The sequence below is a fragment of the Marmota marmota genome, unplaced genomic scaffold (genome assembly GCF_001458135.2).
Source record: "Marmota marmota marmota unplaced genomic scaffold, marMar, whole genome shotgun sequence".
Lineage (NCBI taxonomy): Eukaryota > Metazoa > Chordata > Mammalia > Rodentia > Sciuridae > Marmota > Marmota marmota.
The window spans coordinates 3,727,703-3,743,484 of NW_025999891.1; the positions used below are offsets into that span (position 1 = coordinate 3,727,703).

General features: G+C 33.8%; 1 protein-coding gene across 3 annotated transcripts in view; it reads right to left on the bottom strand.

Annotated features, from left to right (window-relative positions):
• The window catches only part of Taok1 (TAO kinase 1), a 130,258-nt gene that overhangs the window by 53,268 nt on the left and 61,208 nt on the right, over positions 1-15,782 (bottom strand). For all 3 annotated transcript variants that reach the window (XM_015501049.2, XM_048793625.1, XM_048793631.1), the window contains exons 4-7: positions 12,077-12,178; positions 9,343-9,388; positions 8,730-8,826; positions 7,005-7,118 (exon numbers count right to left, since the gene is read on the bottom strand). In XM_015501049.2, coding sequence (XP_015356535.1) covers positions 7,005-7,118; positions 8,730-8,826; positions 9,343-9,388; positions 12,077-12,178 — 359 coding nt within the window. The remainder of the gene's footprint in view (positions 1-7,004; positions 7,119-8,729; positions 8,827-9,342; positions 9,389-12,076; positions 12,179-15,782) is intronic.

A 15,782-nucleotide genomic window follows, 5' to 3' on the forward strand; every position in this document is an offset into this window, starting at 1 on the left:
TGTACAAGTCTGCAGATTCCAATATTGCATATCTTTTAGGTCAGTGGTTCTCAAACACTTAGTCTCAAGATTTCATTTAAAAAGTCTAATTCTTGCTTTAAAGATTAAATTTTATCACTAGCAACAAATCTTGTAGGTTGCTTTTCTTAAAATCAACCTCATTTCATTTATTTGAGAAGTATCTGCCATAATTACCAAGACTGAATAACCATAGTTTGTGACTCTTTCAAATACTGTTTCATGATAAAAAGTGGCTCCAACAACCTCAAAATTAATTTTATGTGTATCTTTTTTTATTGTCTTTTTTCCCCTATAGTTTTATTGAGGTAAAATTGAAGTATAATAAAATGCACATATTTGAAGTATGCAATTTGATCAGTTTTGACACGTATGTAACCAATACAGTCAATATAAAAAGTACTTCCATTACTCTTTTTAAAATTTGAAATCATGCATACTGTTTCCTGTATGATTTATTACATTAGAAATCAATTATCTTAAGATATATAGAATCCCACCCAGGTGTCAATTATTTCAAAATTAAATGGCACACTTATAAATATCTCAGGGGTCAAGGAAGAAAGCACATGAAAGTAAATAAAAAGGTGCTTTGAACTATGTGATAATAAAAGCTTAAAATATCAGGATCTCTGGGATGGAACAATACGCAGATGAACCTTTAAAGTACTTGTTTCAGAAAGAAGCTAGAATAACAATCAAATTATTTTCAAATGATGAAGTAGGAAGAAAGAAATAAGAGTAGGAGCAGAAATATGTAAAATAGAGAATAAATCATAGAGCCAAAATTTGATTAAAAATAAACTTAAATTTAATTGAGAAAAAAGCAAGAACACAAAAATTAATATCAATGGAAAGGGAGCAATCAAAATAACTCTACAGATGATGAAAATATAATAAGGCAATATTACAATTGTATGCCAATATGTGATAGCTTACATCACATGTGTCTATATTAGAGAAGGATCCATATGCTGCTGAGAAGAAAGTATATTCAGTCATTGATGGATGAATATTATATATATACGTTTATCAATTGTATTTTTTGCTTCATTATTTACTTTTTGTTTGCAGGATCTACCCCGTGGTAACAGAGGCAGGTGACATTGTCCCAGTATTATCTTGTTGTGGTCTATTTGTTGAAGTTGAGAAGGGTTTGATGTCTGTAGATGTTCCATTGTTTGGGGCACACATATCTCCAATTGTTGCCTTGTTGATGTATGGTTGCCTTAAACAGTATAAAATGGTCTTCTTTATCCATTATAACTTTGGCTTAGAGTCCATTTTATCTGATATAAATGGACTGCTTGTTTATGTGATCCATGTGAGTTATACGTTTTTTTCCCCATCCTTTCACCTTCAGTCTGTGAATGTCTTTGCCAATGAGCTGAGTCTCCTGGAGACAGCATATTGGAGGGTCTTGTTTCTTAATCCCATTTGCCAGTCTGAGTCTTTCGATTGATGAGTTTAAGCCATTAATGTTCATACTGAGATATGATTTGTATTCCTAGTCATTTGGGTTTATTTCTAGTTTTTACTTTGAATTAGTTCATCCTATCATTAAGTATTCCTTTAGTGTAATTCCTTCTTTTGCTGGTTTTCACTTTTTTTTTTTTCATTTCATCTTCATGGAATATTTTGTTGAGAATGTTCTGTAGTACAGAATTTCTATTTGCAAATTATTTAACTTCTGTTTATCATGAAAAGTTTTTATTTCATCTTCAAATCTGAAACTTAATTTTACTAGATATAGGATTCTTGGTTGGCAGCCATTGTCTTTCAGAGCTGGGTATATGTTATTCCAGGATCTCCTAGCTTTGATGGTCTGGGCTGAGAAATTAGCTGAGATCCAAATTGGTTTCTCCCTATATATAATCTGATATGTTTCTCTCACATTAAAAATTCTATCCTTATCCTGTATGTTAGGCATATTCATTATAATGTGTCTTGGTGAGGGTCTGTTGTAATCATACATTGAGGGTCCTGTAAGTCTCCTGTATCTGACTTTCCATTTCATTCTTTAGGCTTGGGGATTTTCTTATATTATTTCATTGAAAAGCCTGTGCATTCCTTGGGTTTGTCATTTTCTCTCCATGGTCAACTCTATTTTCAAGATTATATACTTTGTCTTCATTACCTGAGGTTCTGTCTTACAAGTGGTCTAGACTATTGGTGATGCTTTCTATGGAATTTTTCCTTTGGTTTATTGTTTCCTTCATTTTTGAGAATTTCTACGTTTCTATTTTTCCAGAATCTCTGACTCTTCATTGAAGTGATCTTCTACTTCATGCATTTTTCTATCAGATTTCATTTCCTTTTTTATTTTTTTTTAGATGTTGATGGACCTTTATTTTATTAATTTATTTATATGTGGTGATAAGAATCGAACCCAGTGCCTCACACATGCTAGGAAAGCGCTTTACCACCAAGCTCCAGCCCCTTGGTTTTATTTCTTATATTGTCCTTTACTTTGCAGATCAGTTTAACCATGTACATTCTAAACTCCTTCTCTGACATTTCTTACACTGTGGTGTTGATGGATTCTGTTATTGGAGTACCTTGATTTGTTTGGGGCAATTTGTTCTCTTGTTTTTCATGTTGTTTGTGTATTTTATCATTTAACAGTATGGATCTGAGGCAGTGGACCCTAGTGTCCCTGAAGGTTTCCAGTATTTCACTATTTAAGGGGAAACAAATAACAACAACCACCCCAAAAATATATGCAGCATTAAATCAAATAGTTCCTACAATGATGTCTACAATGTCAATTATCACAACAAACAGAAATGATATGATCAGTTACTGCCTACAAAAACAGCAAGTTTGCAAAAGGGTTTAAAATTCCAAATGGTGGATAGAGAGAGAACAGAAGTAATACAGGATATAATAATTATGAGGAAGGAGGAGAGAAGTAGTAAAGAGTGAAAAAAAAGAGCAATACAGATTGGCTGTTAGCAGAAGAAAAGAGAATCAAGGGAAATAGGTAGGAGAAAAAATATATATATACATAAAGTAAAAACTAAAAATAAAATATAAAACTAAAATATGCTAATCATAATCAAACACCCATTCATTTCTGGCTTCAAAAATGCCAAAAATGAGAGGAAAAAACAAATATGAATGTATGAATGTCCATGTACCATTAAGGTCACAATTAACAGAGATAAATAAAAGAGAAAAAAAAGATCTTGATGAAAAAAGAATTCTTTCCTTTGGAGTTCAAAAAATTCTCAGTTTCTCTTCTCATCAGTTTTAGGTGGGGTTGTCTGGAGCATGATTCTTCACCCTCTAGATTGCTGGAGTGAAAAAGGTAATCCCATAGGTGGAATTCCTGGAGGCAGGGTTTACGCTTAGATTGGCTTCAGGCTCTTCCCCAAATACCAATTGGTCTGGAGATTTTAATCAGTGCACCTCCAGTGCCCAGTACTTGCTGGTACACACTGGGAGACTATACCTCAGGGCTCTCAGGGTTCCACTTGTGTCGTGGGGGAGCCAATTCTTAATCCCCTATGTCATCTGTGGACTCCACATTTCAGGTTCAGTCTCTAAACAATCTCTCCTGTCCCTGCCTTTCTGAGTTCCCAGTCAGATGCATCTCTCCTAGCTGGTCCTGCAAGCAGTAAGACTGGAGGAGGACAGGTTGAGCCAAGTGGGTTTCCGTGACCAATTGTCCCGTGTAAACCTCTCTCCATGTTTGATTTTCTCCTGGTCACTTAAGGATACTCTATGTCTTGCAGTGTGTATTTACTGGGCCTGTATTTCATGACAAATTCAGGTTTGCCAGGAATTGGTCCCCTCAGCTGCAAAATGGTTCCTTCCTTAGTCCTCCGTATACCTCCTGGAGAGATGGCAGCTTCTATCCCCACATACAGATATTGTGCAGTGCATCTTTCAGGTTTGCTAGGCAATGTCCTTGATCTTTAAACACTCCATACCCAGCTTCAGACAGCTTCAGGCCTCCCAAAAATGCAGGTTTCTTTAATTCCCTTATCTTTCTGCTATGCTCACCGAAGAACCGATCTGGCTGGTACTTCCAGCCCTGCTGAGGCTGTGCTGCTGGAGATTTCTTCCTTATTTTATTATATCCAACCTCCTGAGTCCCCGATCTGCTTTGAATATCCAGTTTAAATATCAGTAAAGTCCCCCTCTTCTTTCTGTTAACCCACCTGGCTGAGAGTCTATCTGCATGCTTTCTTGGTTTTACTCCATGGATTAGCCACGAAAAAACTTCCTCCATTCCGCCATTTTGAGAACCTCTCTCTTATGTGTTTTTAAGTTTTAAAATGAAAACCAATTCAAGTCTACAACTAGAATCTAATATTCTTTTGTGTGTCTACATATGCGGTACTATGGATTGAACCCAGGTACACTCTAACTCCCCAGCCTTTTTGTTTAATAGATAGGGTCTTGTAAAGTTGCTTAGGGTCTCACTAAGTTGTAGCTGGCCTTGAATTTGTGATCCTCCTGCCTCAGCCTCCTGAGTCACTGGGATTATAGACATCTACTACCACACATGGCTAAGTCTAATATACTTAACACTTCATTTGTATTTGGTGTTAAGCACAGATGAACACCTAAAAGAGTTACTAACTACTTCAGTAAGATGGACTGCCATCCCCAGTATGTGTGTATGTGTGTCTAACAGTATAAACACCACGTTCTTATATTCCAAATACACTATATAAAAATTAACAAGTATGTTAATAAAGTAAACTTTCCATTATCAATAACTGGGTGTTTAATGAGTTTTCTTTAAAATATTTAATTAAGTTTAGGAAATTTCTAAATCAATCAAATTTCAAGAGTAATTTTTATATTTTTTTATTGAAGGACATTTCAGACCCTCTTTATCATCAAATATTCATCACCAATTTATAAAATGGGGAATTGTTAAGAAGTATTATTGGCTCAGAAAACTCACTAAACAGAGGATGAGGATTCTATATAGTATAGACTAACATCCTATACAAGCAGTGGTTTTCAAATTTTTTAATGTATTTGCCTCCTAGAATTTAAAAAAAAATTTTTCATCCCATTGTACATTTTGGGGTTGATATTTACATTTTATGAATTTCATTGTATACAAATATTGTATATTATAGGTGAGCTTTAAAGATACTTAAAACTTGGAGTTGCAGAATTGGTTTAGTTAATTCATTAAAAACACTGTCATATACAGCTGGGAGTGGTGGCACGTGCCTGTAATCCACGCTGTTCAGCAGTCTGAGGAAAGAAGATTGCAAATTCAAGGCCAGCCTGGGCAACTTAGCAAGACCCTAACTCAAAATAAAGAACAAAAAAGAGTTGGGACTCAGAATACCCCTGGGTTCTAATCCCAGAACACACACACAAAATTGCCATAAAACCTAATTAGCAAAGCTAACCTGAAGATCATATCAATTAGACAAATCAGAATCACTTTCTGTCATAAAGAGGTCCAACTTCATTTTTTGATGCAATTTAAACATTTTAATGTGAACTGGGGCTGTAGCTCAGTGGCAGAGCACTTGCCTAGTACGTATAAGGCATATATTAATCTTTTAAAAAATTTTTATGTATTCTCATAATCATCATCTCAGGTCCCAAATTCCATACTAGAAAGGAAGGAAGGAAAGGAGGGACAGAGGGGAAATAAGTTATTGGAAAGAAAGAAAATGTCAAGTAAAAGAAAAGAAAAAAGACAACTAGAAAGAGTGAGGGCTTTGCCATTAGTGTATGTCCTGACTCTTCATTATTTCTCATAGACGCCCAACATTCTCAAAATGTCTTTCCAGTATGCCTCTGAGGCTTTTACATCCCAGAGCAATGCATCATTATAATATTCAAAATAGGTAAGAAGTTTTTCCATTATAAAGTAGGAAACGGATGATTTAAAAGGCAGGCAAGAAAGAAGACGCAATGAATATAAAAAGGATACATATGGAAGTTAAAGATCTGAAAATTATTCCCTTCAAACTTTTTTTTAACAATATTTTTTTAGTTGTAGATGGACACAATATTTTTATTTATTTATTTTTTAAATGTGGTACTGAAGATGGAACACAGTGCCTCACACATGGGAGGCAAGCGCTCAACCACTGTGCTATAACCACAGTTCCTCCCTTCAAACTTTTGCTGACAGATACATTCTGCATTATTTACAGAAGAAATTAGGTGATGTCTAGGATTTCCTTAAAAATAACTGGGATGGGAAGAAATGGGAGTACACAAAGCAGAATTGGTAATGTTTGTTTGGTAATTGTTATATTAAAAAAGAAAATCAGGGTCTGGGATTGTGGCTCAGTGGTAGAGCACTTGTCTAATAAGTGTGAGGCACTGGGTTCAATCCTCAGTATCACATAAAAATAAATAAACAAAATAAAAGTTTGTGTACATCTACAACTAAAAAAAAAATAAAAAGAACATCATCATACTTTTGTCCACTTTTACATATATATCTGAAATCCTCCATGCTAATGAGTAAAAACAAAACAAATCTGAGTCAAAATTCCAAATCAGCTGCCAGTCTTTGATGTTGTTGTTATTGTTGTTACCGGGGATTAAACCCTGGATTGTTTAACCACTTAGCCACATCCCCAGGCCTTTTTTGTATTTTATTTTTGAGACAAAGTCTTATTAAGTTGCTGAAGCCGGCTTTGAACTTGTGATCCTCCTGCCTCAGCCTCCCAAGGGGCTGGAATTACAGATGTGAGTCATTGTACCCAGCAGTTACCAGACTTTAAATACTATGTCTTAAATTTAAAGAAAGCATACAATTTACCATTTAGCATATCCACTTCCTACTCCACTTGAATTTTATTCACTTTTTTCACTCCCACACCCAATATTTGATAAAGATAGTAATAGGAAAGCAAATGTGGCATAGATGAAAAAACAAACAAACAAAAACATAAAAAGGGCAGCACTCTAAAATTAAGTATAATACTCAAAGTAAAAATGTCCAAAATGATATCTATGGGAATCAATACAGATAGAAACATTCTTACCAATATGGTGTTCCAACAAAAGAATTGGCAGGGGATGCCATGGAAGCAGATCCAAAATCAGCAAGCTTCACCTGGCCTGGTTCTGTCAGAAGGATATTTCCTGCTTTGATATCTCTGAGATTAAGGAACACAGAAAATTAATTCGTCTTTTTTTCATTACATTGTGTTTAAAATGAAATCAATTAAGAATTTTTAAAATGGAGAAAATGAAATAAAAATAAGTGCTGGGATAACTCACAATTGTGATAACAAGATTAGATAACAAAAAACATAAAATTCAAAATATAGTAACTTTTCTAAAAGAGAAGATAAAAAGCAGTTTAAAAATGACAGACAGGTAACTGCAACATAGAGTCTATTTATTAAAAACAAACAATGGTTTTCAAAACAGAATTTAATTGGCTAATAACCCCTTCACAATGTGTAAGATTTCTGAGTATCCTGCTTATGCTTAAAAAAAGGAAAAAAGGGAAAAAAGAACAAAAAAACTTTATTCTCCAAACTTGTTTCTCTTTTTTTAAGAAGGTTTATTCATATCTTTTTCAAATTTCAATATAGTTCTCCTAACTCAAAGTGAAATAAATATTGAAACATATGGATAATGTATTATTAATGATCCCAAATTTACTTTCAAATTTATCCTTCTGAAACAGCAAACATACTATCCATCCAAATTAAGAAAATTATGGATAATTAAATGATGGGACTGCATTCCAATGGGCATGGGAACATACACTTAACCTTTCAACAATTGAAAAAGATAAACTAAATTTCCAAGCACTTATTCATTCCTGAAGTATTATAATACATATAATACTAAGTGGATTTATTCTCCTTCCTCTTGTCACAGTGCATATAATAGCAAAAAAATCTATTTTCACTTTTTTTTTTTTAAAGTGAGGAGTGTACTTTTTTCCTTTGTGCTAAGGAACTGAAACTGAGATCTTGTACACAGAGAACTACTTTTAAGTCGATAAAAAATCTTAGGTTCTAATTCTAACTCTTGTTAATCATGTTCTAATAAGTGCATTTCCTTTGAACTTTACTATTCTCTACTAAAAACATAATAATCTGTTAATTCACAGTGACCCTATTACCTGGTCTAACATGTACTACCTGATTCAAACAAATAATTAAAAATACTATTTTTTACCTAATACAGTCAAAACCAGTAACAGTGCCAAAAATGCATTATAAAGTGGTTTAATTTCAAAATTACTATCTATTATCAAGGACTAATGCTCAAAAGCAGTCTTTGTCCATGTCATGAAATCAACAGGAAAAATATAGCAGTATCAGTTACTAAGAAGACAAAAGATTTGCCAAGTTCTATCTCTAATATATTTGGCTTTTGCAAACTTTGGGAAATTATAGTCAAAAACTGGGGCATTGGCTTTTTTCATCTGTAAAAAGAAAAAGACTATCTGATCCCTAATATCTTTTCCATTTGCAAATTAAATGATTCTATAATTAAATTTCTACTATAAGTCTACTAAGTGCATATACTTTAGAAGTCCCAGTAGTACAGGAGACAGAGATAAAAATTATCCTAAACAGAGAGATCAAATGTAGTACTGTTATTTTTAATTCATGGACAATCAACAAATGAGTTTATACAATTCTATTTGGCTATAACCAACAAACATGTCAGGGTTACCAAACTATATGGCTGATAAATCCAATAAGACAATTGCTTGTCACTGTGATAATTTTCAAAGCACTTACCTATGGATCATTGTATGAGAATGTAAGTAGGCTAATCCCTGGAGAGCACCATGTGTAATTGCTGCTATTTCCATTTCTTGTAATGGCTTTTTGTGAACTTAAAATTAAGAATGCATTTGAAAATAATTACTACACAGAAGTTTTTGTTTAAAAAAATAAACTTATATATCTGATATATGGGTAGTCTGACATTTAATAAGAGAAGTCTTATGATGCTAAAACAGTCTATTAACTTTATAACTGGTATACAGTTGTGCTAGCTATTGAAGTATAATTCTCAGCCAATATCCCTCATAGTCAAAAATATTAAAAAATTATTTGTTATTATAAAAAACAAAAGTAAAAAAGAAGTTTTCCATTTATTCTCACTTATCTTTGTTTCGAATGGAAGCTGAATGACAAAGAATCCAGAAAAACGCTTGCAAGTTTATTTTATACACTATGTAGTATTTATATGGATAATATAACATACTGAGAACCTGGAGAGAATTAAGAATTTTACTCTTTCTAGAAATTATTGTTTATTTTGTATTAACATTATTTAAATAATCTCTAACTGAACTATCATTTTAACTGTTAATGCTTTAAAAAAAAATAATCAAAGGAAACCTACCTTCTAATAAATCTGAAGCAGATCCTAAACAATATTCCATCACAAGCTACACAGGAAGAAAAATTACAAAAACATTAAAATATATAGAATTATTCCAGTGGAGATAAAATTAATTTGCCCAGAGGTCCAAAAGATACTTTGAAGTAGAACAAACTAGGTATTGTTTACCTTAAAAAAGTACATGTAAGAAGACATGAATTGGTGTGAACATACTTTATATACAAACAGAGATATGAAAAATTGTGTTCTATATGTGTAATAAGAATTGTGATGGGGACTGGGGTTGTAGCTCAGTGGTAGAGCGCTCACCTAGCACGTGTGAGGCACTGGGTTCAATCCTCAGCACCACATAAAAATAAAATAGAGACATTGTGTCCACCTACAACTAAAAAATCAATATTAATAAAAAAAAGAATTGTGATGCATTCGCTGTTATGTATTTAAAAAATAAAAGAATTAAAAAAAATAAGGGCTGCGATTGTGGCTTAGCGGTAGATCGCTCGTCTAGCATGTGCGAGGGCCTGGGTTCAATCCTCTGCACCACATAAAAATAAATAAACAAAATAAAGGTAAAAATAAAATAAAATAGTCTATTTAGACTTAAATAAATAAAAGTGGATAGAAATTAAAAAATTGTTACACATTTATCAGTTAAATGCATATTAAATTAAGCTAATGAGGAGATAGTTGTCTTTTAATAATGTCAACATGTAATCACTTCTATAAGCTGTGTATTTCATATGCAATTACTAATTAAAATTAAAAAGTAATATAGATCTTCTGTTACTATTAGACTACAAAAACAAAGCTGATTATTGGTAGGAGGTAGAAAACTCTGTTGGGGATGTGGGTCAGTGATAGAGCACTCGCCTAGCACGTGTAAGGCACTGGGTTCGATACTCAGCACCACATAAAAATAAGTAAATAAAATAAAGGTATTGTGTCCAACTTAAAAAAAAAAAGAAGAAAGGAAACTCTGTTCTCTGGAAATATATGTACAAAGCTTAGGTGACAACTTAGTTTGTCTCTTTGTTTTTTTGAGTTGGGTCTTACTATGTTGCCCAGATTGGTCTTGGAACTCCTGGGCTCAGCAATCCTCCCACCTCAGTCTCCAGAGTAGCTGGGAATACATGCATGCACCATCAAGCCCAATTCTAAATTATTTTATTTTTTAAAACCAAATACAGGGGCTGGGGATGTGGCTCAAGCAGTAGCGCGCTCGCCTGGCATGCGTGCGGCCCGGGTTCGATCCTCAGCACTACGAACAAAGATGTTGTGTCCGCCGAGAACTAAAAAATTCTCTCTCTCTCTTTAAAAAAAAAAAACAAAAAAACACAGAGAACCACTCTGTGCCAAGTATTTTAAATATATTAACCATTTTAATCCTCACAAAATCCTTTTAGTTAGGTCCTACTACCTCCTTGTTTTATACATGGAGAAATTTGAAAGACATAGAGTCAGTCTGCCCAATGTTACTGCTTTTTCTTTAACCATGGACTCAGTTTTAGGAGTCACCACCACCAAAATCAAATTGAATAAAAATGTAAGTTGGGCGTGATTGTGCACATCTATAATCCCAATGACATGGGAAGCTGAGGCAGAAGGATCACAAGTTCGAGGCCAACCTCAGCAACTCAGCAAGGCCCTAAGCAACTTAGTTGACGCCCTATCTCAAAAAATAAAAAGAAGTGGGGATGTGGCTCAGTGGTTAAGTGCCTCTGGGTTCAATCCTCACTTCCTGTACCAACAAATAAGTACAAAACATTACAAATCTAAGTATATTAAAATGATATTCAGCTGTAGCTTATTACTTATTCAAAATGAGGGGTAATTCTTATTTAAAATAAATTTAATCTCTCTTTAAAAATTCAGTTATTAGGGGCTAGGGCTGTAGCTCAGTGTAGAACGCTTGCCTCGCATGTGTGAGGCACTGGGTTTGAGCCTCAGCACCACATTTAAAAAAAAAAATCAATAAACAAAGATATTGTATGTTCATCTACAGCTAAAAAAAAAAGGATTCACTTATTATACCTATACCACTATAGAATTATTATCATCCCACCTCAATGGTAACAGGGCAAAATTAAACTCCTTGTAACAAAATGTTTCAATTCTATACTTTTAGTATTATTCAGCCAAAGAATCATGATCAGTTCAAATTTCACCATAACACACAGAACTTCACCAAAATTATAATACATTTATGTTAAAAAGGATACATTAACTTTTTGGGGGGGCACCAGGGATTGAACTCAGAGGCACTAAACCACTGAGTCACATCCCCAGCCCTATTTTTTATTTTATTTAGAGACAGGGTCTCACTGAGTTGCTAAGCACCTTGCTTTTGCTGAGGCTGGCTTTAAACTTGCAATTCTCCTACCTCAGCCTCTGGAGCTATTAGGATTACAGGCATGCGCCACCACGCCAGGCTAGGATACATTACTTTTATTTTTAAATTAACAGGACTGTTTTCACAATGTTTACATGGTATCATTGAAAGTATCAGAGGAAACTTTACCATATATATAGAAGTCATCTGAATTCTGGAGAAAATCTGCAGTAAACTTGCAAAAGTTCTATTATCTCTTATTGTCTATGAGTTCTAGAAAATGCTGCTTTTGCTAACACTTCAGGTGTTTGTTCATACCTTTTCACAATCAGTTCAAGACATTCAGAATTAATTCATTCTAAACCAAAACCAATGAAAATTACAACAAGGAGGACAGATACCAACCCATGCTGTGTGTTCACGTAAATAGCAACCTTTGTATTCTATACTGTTGGGATGTTTTATTCTTTGTAGAAATTTGACTTCTTTAATAATATCTTGCCATTTCTGTGGGGAGAAAAAAGAAATAAGGGAAAAGATATGAACAGTTTGTTTTCCTAAGAAAGCTATAGGAAAAAAAGCTTGATTTATGCTGTTTAGATGAAATGTCAAAATAAAAATTTAAAATAAATTATATGATAGTTTACAATGTAATTGCATAATTTACAAAATTATTTCATTTGTGGTAGTTCACACACTATCAAGCATGTGATGATAATTATGTAACACATTTAGTAATTTTTTTTCCCAAAAGAAAAATCAGTATTATGCACATACCACTGTAGAATTACTACCACATCAATTACCCAATGACCGCTTTTTAATTTTATTTTTCAGTTGTAGTTGGACACAATACCTTTATTTTATTTATTTTTATGTGCTGCTGAGGTTAGAACCCAGGGCCTTGCACATGCTAGGAAAGCACTCTATCACTAAGCCACATCCCCAGCATCCCCCACTTTTTAAAAATATTTTTTATGAATATTTTTTAGTTGTAGATGAACACAGTATCTTTATTTATTTTTATGGGGTGCTGAGGATCGAACTCAGTGCCTCACGCATGTGAGGCAAGTGCTTTACCACTGAGCTACAGCCTCAGACCCTCCCCAGCACCCACTTTTTAAATTTATACCATAAAGTTCATCTATTGTGTTTTCTGACTTATTTCTTCTAAATGTTAGGGTTAATCTTCTTTTCGTTCTTAATTCAAATGAAATAATTTCTCTGAAATTTAAGTTCCTAAACGCATATTCTAAAATGCTAATGGAATTAGTTATTGTATAGGCAAGTTCACAGAAAAGCAACAGTATGAAAACCTTTTCCTACACATTTTGCGAAGAGCCTTCCTCACTAATATCTACCAGGAAATACAGGTAAACTCTTGACTTTATACGTGCCAGGCAAGTGCACTACCACTGAGCCCCAGGGCCCTAGCCCCAGCCCCATGTGACACATACTTTTAATCAAAACAATTCAAGATGGGGCTGGGATGGCTCAAGCGGTAACGTGCTCGCCTGGCATGCACAGGGTGCTGGGTTCGATCCTCAGCACCACATAAAAATAAAATAAAGATGTTGTGTCCACAGAAAACTGAAAAAAAATAAAATAAAAAAATAACAATTCAGGAGGCTAATTCGGGAGAATCACAAATTGGAGACCAGCCCCGGCAACTTAGTGAAACTGTCTTAAATAGCTAGGAATATACCTCAGTGGTAGAATGCTTGCCTAAAATACATAAGGTTCCTAGGTTCAACTCCCAGAATTGCAAAAAACAAACAAAAGAAATAAGGCCTTGGATCCATATGCAGAAATTCTAGAGGTCTAGTAGGTATGAAATGGGAACTAGGAATCTGTTTTTTGTTCTTGTTTTGGTTTTTTTGAAGCTTTACTGCTGATTAGGACTATATAATTAAGGGCAGGGAAAGTAGTATAATAGGAAACTTTAAGAAATGTTTTATACTAGATTTAATATCATATCTCTGATGTTATTTCACAAGCACACAACCAAATACACAAAATATTTTCAATGTTTTATACAATAAAACATTGAAACATGATTTATGCTGTTTAGATGAAATGTCAAAATAAAAATTTAAAATAAATTATATGATTGATATAGTTTACAACGTACTACAATATATTATAAAATACTAAATTCAGAAAACCTATTTTATGAACTTTAAATTTTAAATTTGAATACTCTGGGAGACAGAGTCTTATAAATAAATTATATTCCTCTAATGAAAAAACTTTCATAAAAGAAACTAATATTATATGTTATAGATGATGCTATAAATGAACTTTTTTGTTCTAGGTATGACTAATCAATTATTAGACTTAAGTATAATCAACAGCCCATGATAGCTAGTCCTAAAGTTATTTTATACAATAATGAATAAAATTAAACCTGCAAGAAATATTAGGAGTTTTTAAGAGATCAAAATGATGAACCATGATATAATCCTAACAATATTATCATACCCACAAATTATGATCATCACAAAAACATGATTCACCATAAATTAGATTCCAAAAAGTATAAAACCAAAATCTTTAGAACAGATCCAGCAATTCTACTTCTGGGCATATACCCAAAATAACTAAAAGTAAGGATGCAAAAGAAATATTTTACATTCATAGCAACATTATTCATAATAGCCAAGGGCTGGAAGCAACCCAAGTATCCATTTATAGATGATACGAATATAAATGTGAGGTGTGAGTGTGTGTACAGATAGAAAGGCTAATATATTGATATGAGATACACATACAATGGAGTATTTTTCAGTCTTAAAAAGGGCATGATGCATGCTACATGACATAAGTTAGTCACAAAAGAACAAATACTAAATGATTCCATGTACAGAATTAAAGAACAAACAAGGCTCATCGTCGGAGAAAATGCCCGTTTATTGAGGAACAGCTCTGCATATTTATAGAGCCAGGGGTGGTTTGACAGTTATAACAGAATGGTTTTAACAGTTGGCATGGGGTGCTTTCTGACTGGTAGGTAAGGATCATGTGAGCCAGCAGGGCTAATCTGATTGGTGGGTAAGGATCATGTGAACCAGCAGGGTTCACCATTGTACGGCTCTTCTGGGGGATGGGGAGAATAGTCTTTGGAGCTGGGGCGACTCCCAATACAGAATACCTACAGTACTCAAATTCATAAGAGAAAGGAAAAATAGAATGGTAGTTGGTAGGGGCTGGGGAATGGAGAATTATTCTTTAATAAATATAGAGTTTCAGTTTGGGAAAATGAAAAAGTTTTGGAGAAGTATAGTAATAATGGTGGCAAAATAATATGAATATATTTAATGCTACTGAACTGTACATTTATAAATGTTTAAGATGGCAAGTTTTGTTATGCGTATTTCATCATAATTAAAATCTTTAAAATTTTTTTAAATTAAACACTCTCAGAATTTTAGATTTAAAAAGTAGATTATGAGGAGCTGGGGTTATAGCTCAGTGGTATAGCACTTGCCTCACATGTGCAAGTCAATAGGTTCAATACTCAGCACCACATATAAATAAATGAACAGAAATAAGGTCCAACAACAACTAAAAAAATAAATTCATGAAAAAGTAGATTATGAGCTGGTGATACAGTTCTGAGGTATAGAATTTGCCTGGCATGTATGAAGCCCAGGGTTGAATTCCCAGAACCGAGAGAGAGAGAGAGAGAGAGAGAGAGAGAGAGAGAGAGAGATAGATAGATATTATATTTTGTAAACAAATTTAGAATAAAAAAGAATCAGAATAGTAGTAACCTAAAAACAGAGGACACAAGTTGGGAGGGCTTTGGGGCTGCCATTAAAATTTTGTTCTGGCCAGATGTTAATACTTAAATAAGAAAAATTCATTCAGGTAAAATGTAAGATTTGCACATATTTATTTTATTGCTGTTATTGTTTTTTTTGGGGGGGGGGCAGTACTGGGGCACTTGACCACTGAGCCCATTCCCAGCCCTATTTTATATTTTAATTAGAGACAGGGTCTCATTGAGTTGTTTAGGCGCCTTGCTTTTTTTTGCTGAGGCTATCATTGAACTCTCGAACCTCCTGCCTCAGCCTCCAGAGCTGTTGGGATTACAGGTATGCACTACCAC